Source organism: Lotus japonicus, chromosome 2, assembly GCF_012489685.1.
Source record: "Lotus japonicus ecotype B-129 chromosome 2, LjGifu_v1.2".
Classification (NCBI taxonomy): Eukaryota; Viridiplantae; Streptophyta; class Magnoliopsida; order Fabales; family Fabaceae; genus Lotus; species Lotus japonicus.
The window spans coordinates 13091780-13097780 of record NC_080042.1 but is presented as its reverse complement, the minus strand read 5'-3'; the positions used below and the strand labels follow the sequence as shown (position 1 = coordinate 13097780).

Genomic DNA, 6001 nt, shown 5'->3' with positions numbered 1-6001 from the left:
GCTTATGTAGTTGTTGCATTTTGGATTCTGTTGTCGAACCAAACTTTATTTTATTGTACTTCTTAAGATATGGACATCCATTAATACATTTGGGTGCTTGCCTTGTCAAGGCTGGACGTATGGGTTTTCGGGCAGATGTATGTATGTTAGGTTTTGGAGATGTTTTCAAAAGAAAAAAAAAAAATATACTCGTATTTGTAAATCATTTTGGAAATTATTGGATATTTTATTAAGCAGGTTACTATTTGTGACCCCTGAAAGTAGAGGTGTTACTGAAAAAGTAGGGGCAAAAACTATTTTTTCGCCTAAAATATATTATAATAATATTAGTTTATATAAAAACTATACACCTTCAAAAAAAAATCTATACACATCATTATAAGATTTTTTTTCTCGACCGAATTTTCCCTCTAGGAATTTGATCCTAAACTTTTCCCTCCCAAACCCACACACATCCTTATTAGTATATTAATTTGATTATGGTTAAATAAAATATGCTTTAATTTAACTTATTACTAATTTACTTTTGAAATGATTATTATATTGATGTTGTCCTACGAACTTCTCATCCACCTTCTTGCAAATCTGGTGGTTCTTTTGATTCTGTTCGCGAGGTGTTGCTGGGTGGACAATGCTTAAAGGTTTATGTAGTCGGTGTGCTTGTCACATGTTCTGTGCTTTTGGATTGTTGTTCGGGTTCGATGGTGGCGGATCTGAGCCGGTGGTGTGCAGATTGGGGTCGCTAGAGACGGATATGGATATTTTTTCCGGTTAAGGTGGCTGAGGCGTTACCCAGATCTAGTTGTCTAGTATGCTGATCTGGCTGAATTAGAGTGTGTGGGCACCCAGGAGGTCCTTCGAGGGTTGACCTTTTCTCCCCTAGAGTTGGCCTTGTTGCCAATACTTCCGTGCCTGGAAAATTTGGCTGGTTTCATTGCTATTATATTTTGGTTAGCTGATTCGCGTCCCTTCTAATGGAGAGATTGGCTTTGTTTTTGTTTGGTTATGTGGCTTGTTCTTGGCCGCTTCTCGCCCGATGGATACCCTTCTCGTTGGTCATTTGGTGATCGATTTATCTGTGGTTGGGTCCATGTCGATGTTGCTTGGGGTTTATCCTGCATTATGTGCAAGGAATGTGTTTATTAGGTACGTTGGGGTTTATCCTGCCATTTGTGCAGTAATGTGTTGATTAGATTTCGGGTTTTGTTAACTTTTGCTCAGATTAATTATTTTTTGATGGACCAAAGTAATATGATTCTGAAGTCTTCTGCTCAATGGATCTGCTGGTAGCAATTTAGCTCGTCCTAAATTGCTTTTTTATTAGGTTATCCTATGTAACATTAGGGGGATTATCCTCATTTTGTTGGTTGTTATTTGTATTATCAACGGTTCTATATAATAAAAAATTTTCTCTCAAAAGTCATTAATCAATCATATATTAATTAGTTCCCTAAAATTTAATTATTTGTATAATTTTAAATTAACATAAATGATAAATAATAAACAAAATTTATTAGATAAGAATTTCATGATTAGAAGGATATCTTTGGAGGATGGCCCAGCTTGTTCTTTATTTGGGGATGGCTTGGAGAACACAAACCACTTGCTGGTTTATTGTTACGGAACCAGGTTCTTGTGAGAAGGCATATATCCTAGTTTGTCCAAATTCCTTTGGGAACTTGCTGCAGCTGTGGGGGGGGGACTCTTAGATTCTGGTCATATAGGATAATTTGGGATCGATCTCATCCCCTATTTATGTGTCTTTCGTCTCTTTGGCTGGCACTCAATGACTTGAAATTTTATCAAGTACCTTTTAATGCCAATTTGGTGTGGGATCTACACAGATTGTGTTTGGCCTCTTAGGGTAAAATCATCGTGGCCAGAATGTGTATAACTGGAAAATCAATTTTTGTTAAACTTCGGAGCTATCAAACTGCATGGTACTTCCGTTAAAATGGGATTTACGCAGTAGAGTAGTTGAATTGGATCAGAAGTATTGCTTTCAACGACCTCAGGATACCCGAACGGGCTTGTGGCCAACAAATATCAACACTACAAATGAAATTGTCAAGCCTTTATGAATTTATCTAATGCTATATTATCTGTGAGCGACCATGAATCCTCAAATATGTGCTCAAAACCTTGAAAATAATTTTACCCAAAATTAAAATACAGTAGAATATCATTTTTTTAATTTTTTTTGAGTTGTTAGTGTACCTCAATGAGCATAAACCCTAGCACTTGAAAGATCAATTTTATCTCTTCAAATATTCTATTTTAAGGTGGATTGTTTTTGTTGTTTTGGTAAAGAAAGATGGATGAAGAATAGAGTGAGTGTGCGAATAGGGGCCTTTTTAAAAGTGGGTGTGGTGTATATATATATATATATATATATATATATATATATATATATATTTATTTATTAGAAATGTGATTTTATGTGAGAATATAAGAATAAATCTTGATTGTTAGATTTAATTATGAACGGTCTTAATTAAAATAAATTAATTGTCATTTTTTTATAGACAAATGTTAGTTGTTAGTAATGTTAGTAAATTAGTCTATTCTTAAATTCGAATTAATACTCATATGATCACTTAAAAAATTATCTCAAAAAATGTAATGATTATGATTTATTCTTATGTTCTTAAAAAAAATCACCTTTCTCATTTTGATACATTCTCCCTCTCTCTATATATATCCATTCTCTTTAAAGTGAAACGGTGCGTTTCACCTCCTGAACTGTATACTCAGATCTACAATTTTCTATTTAAGCGAGTGCATTCCATCGTTGTATGTATTCAAAATTAGATCTCCTTTTAATTGCTAAGAAAAAAAATCTCCTGTGTATTGCAGAGAGCAAAGACATGGCTCAGCAGACTCTAAGTGGCAAAGTGGAGACCCAGATACAGATTCAAGCACCTGCTGCCAGGTTCTACAACATCTTCAGAAAGAAGCTTAATCATCTTCCAAATATGAGTGCAGATGTACATGGAGCTAAAGTGCATAAAGGAGACTGGGAAAATGTTGGTTCTGTCAAACACTGGGACATTACTATAGGTACTACTTAAAGTTAATTGGCAGCTAATTTTCACGCAATCATTTTACCGTCATTTTTTTGAAAATTATAAACCTTATTTTACATGTTTACAAATATCTTGTTTTCAAGTTAATTACAAGCGGTGTATACACTACCGAACAATTGATGCATGCATATGCAAGACAAAGCCAAGTTTGATTATATTTCTCTCACTTTATAGGAGTTAAATATCTTGGCCTTTGTTATTTAATTAACTTAGTCTCATATAAATTACTCTTTCGTGAAACCTGCAGAAGGTAAGAAAACAATTGTAAAGGAGAAAATTCAAGCCGTAGATGATGATAACAAGCTAATCACATACAGCCTCTTTGATGGTGAAATCAGTGAGGGCTACAAGAGTTTTATTATGACATTACAAGTTACTGATAAGGAAATCGGTGGGCTTGTGAAATGGACTATTGAATATGAAAAGCTCAAGGAGAACATCACAGCTTCATCTCCTGATACTTTCTTGGCCTTCGCTACTACGGTCACAAAAGATATTGATGCTAATCTCGTTGAGGGTTAATCATCATTGCAAATTCATGAGGTGGTTGGACCTAACCAATTAATTCAAAGCTCAAATAAATATATTAAAATAAAAGTAAATTAAAATAAGACATCAAATCTCATATTGAAATTACTTCAATATTGTGTTACACTTTTATTTTGTTGCATATATGTAATAGGCATGTGCATGTGTTCATGCCAAACTTAAAATAAGATATTGCTTTCTAAAGCATCGTGTTGTAATATTTGCTGTGTGATGGATTTGTACTGAGTGATATTTGGATCAGAGTCAATATCCATGTTTATCTGTAATGGAATGTATGTTAATTATTTCGGTAATTACTGCTATATTTTGTTTTATAGGCAAATATTAGTTGTTCATAAATTAATATAAATTATTCTTTCTCAGGATTTGACCAAATAAATCTCTAATCTCTAATTCTCAATCATAAAGACATGAATGCCCAACAACACCAAAACTAGCTTATGGGTTTCGAATTTGATATGATTTTGGTTATGTGGGCTCTGGGTTATGTGTATGTGGGTTTCAAACTTAGGTTGTTGTGGATGACGAGGGCTCTATGGGTGTGGAGGTTGTTGTAAGATGTTGAAGTTTTTTCTCTCTAGTTTTTTCTCTCTCCAACCTCCTCCCTTTCTCTCTTGAAATTTAGGGTTTTCTTGGGTGGCCGCCGCGCCGCCTCCTTGCGCGGCGGCCACCCCCTCTCGCCCTCTGTCGTTTATTTCCTGCTTTCCTGTTGTGTTTCTCTTCTCTGGCGGTGCACTCTTGACTCTCTGATGTCGATGGCCTTCTCCCTCGTGCAGCCGCTACCGGCCGCCGGCCTTGCTCGCTGTCCTTGGCCCTACGCCCCTTGGGTCGGCTTCCCCCACTCGCTCTCCTCTTCCTTTAAGGTGGTTTTCACGTGTTCTGCGATTTTGCCCAGATTTGTGCCCGATGGGTTCTCTGGTTCTTCTAGGAGATTGGTGTCGAAGGGAGATGCAGTGGTTGGCGAGGGGCCCTCTGTGGTAGGCGAGGAGGTTGATGAGCTCTGTTCTCCTTCTCTGAAGTTGCGGTGGCGTGTTCTGGTTTTGTGTGGGCGTGTTTGATTGAAAGTAATTCTGGTGTTTTGCCCTCTCCTCTCCCAGCGTGTTGGTTCTAGGCGTTTATTTCGGTGACCCACCTCTCTCCCATCTGTTTTGTCGACATTCAGTTTAGGGCCTCTGGATTTGTAGTTTGGGAGTTTTCTTGGCGTGCCGCCACGGTGGATGTCTCGTGGTTTTTCGGCTGGTGGGTTACTGTGGTCTCGTCCGAAGGCTGTTCGTAGGGTGAGGTTTCACTGTGGGTAGTGTGTTGTGACATTTTGTGCTTTCTACAAGTTAGGTTGTTGGCTGCTTGAGCCTGGTGAAGTTCTGGAAGCATTGTTGAGTCACTATTTGTGCTTGCTCGTTTTATGCTTTCCCTTTATAGTTGATGCCCTGTGCTGAATCGCTTCTCCTCCAATATTTAGATGGACTCTGTTTTTGTTGGGTTGTGTGGCTTTTCTTTACCACACCTCGGTCCCCGACAGATGCTCCTTCTCCTTGGTTGTTTGCTGCTTGATCCGGGTTTTGTCCTTGTCGATCGTTTGGGTTCTTCTTGCATTTTGTGCAAGTTATGGGTTTATTAGGTGCCGGTTTTTTTAAGTAATATCTTTTGGGTGTATCAGAGCTTTTGCTCTTAGGTTTTATTATGTAATATTGGAGGAGATTACTCACTTTTGTGAGTTATGTGTGTACAATCAACTTTTTCATCTAATAATACTTTTGCTTTCTAAAAAAAAATGTTGAAGTTTTGGTGCTGGCTAGGTATTTGGAAGAAAAAAGAATAAGAAGAAGGAGAAGTGGAGGCCACTAATTTTCGGTAGAGATAAGTTGGGGATTAACTCAGAGATTAGGAATTTATTTGGTTGAAATGAGGAAAGAAATGTGTTTTTGGTTATTTTATTTTATTTTTCTGGGTTTTTATTTGGAAGAAAAAAGAATAAGAAGAAGGAGAAGTGGAGGCCACTAATTTTCGGTAGAGATACAAGTTGGGGATTAACTCAGAGATTAGGAATTTATTTGGTTGAAATGAGGAAAGAAATGTGTTTTTGGTTATTTTATTTTATTTTTCTGGGTTTTTTTGGTTTAAAAATGAAAGAGCTTGAAGATGAAGATTACTTGTTTTTTTGAGATGAAGATGAAGAACAACTTAAATGTTTATGTGTTTTTAATTTTTTTCTTCATTACACTTTTGATCCCCAATCATTAGTTTTCGTACAGAAAAATGAAGGGGACCATAACTATTGACTTAGTGTAACGTTGGGACTACAAATGCAATTTCTGAAATTTAAGGATTAAGTGAGGAGTAATTAAGCCAATTAAATTCTGAATTTT

General features: G+C 36.6%; 1 protein-coding gene across 1 annotated transcript; it reads left to right on the top strand.

Annotated features, from left to right (window-relative positions):
* Window positions 1-2759: 2759 nt before the first annotated feature.
* LOC130735262 (MLP-like protein 43) lies at window positions 2760-3937 on the top strand. The gene is made up of 2 exons (XM_057587335.1): window positions 2760-3060; window positions 3334-3937. Exons 1-2 carry the CDS (start codon window positions 2796-2798, stop codon window positions 3606-3608), a joined length of 540 nt encoding a protein of 179 aa, XP_057443318.1. The 5' UTR covers window positions 2760-2795; the 3' UTR covers window positions 3609-3937.
* Window positions 3938-6001: the final 2064 nt, after the last annotated feature.

Excerpts from the sequence above, each read along its gene's own strand:
- LOC130735262 (XM_057587335.1), top strand. The coding sequence starts at position 2,796 with ATGTATTCAAAATTAGATCTCCTTTTAATTGCTAAGAAAAAAAATCTC. Across the intron at positions 3,061-3,333 it reads ACACTGGGACATTACTATAG|AAGGTAAGAAAACAATTGTA; the intron begins GTACTACTTAAA and ends TGAAACCTGCAG.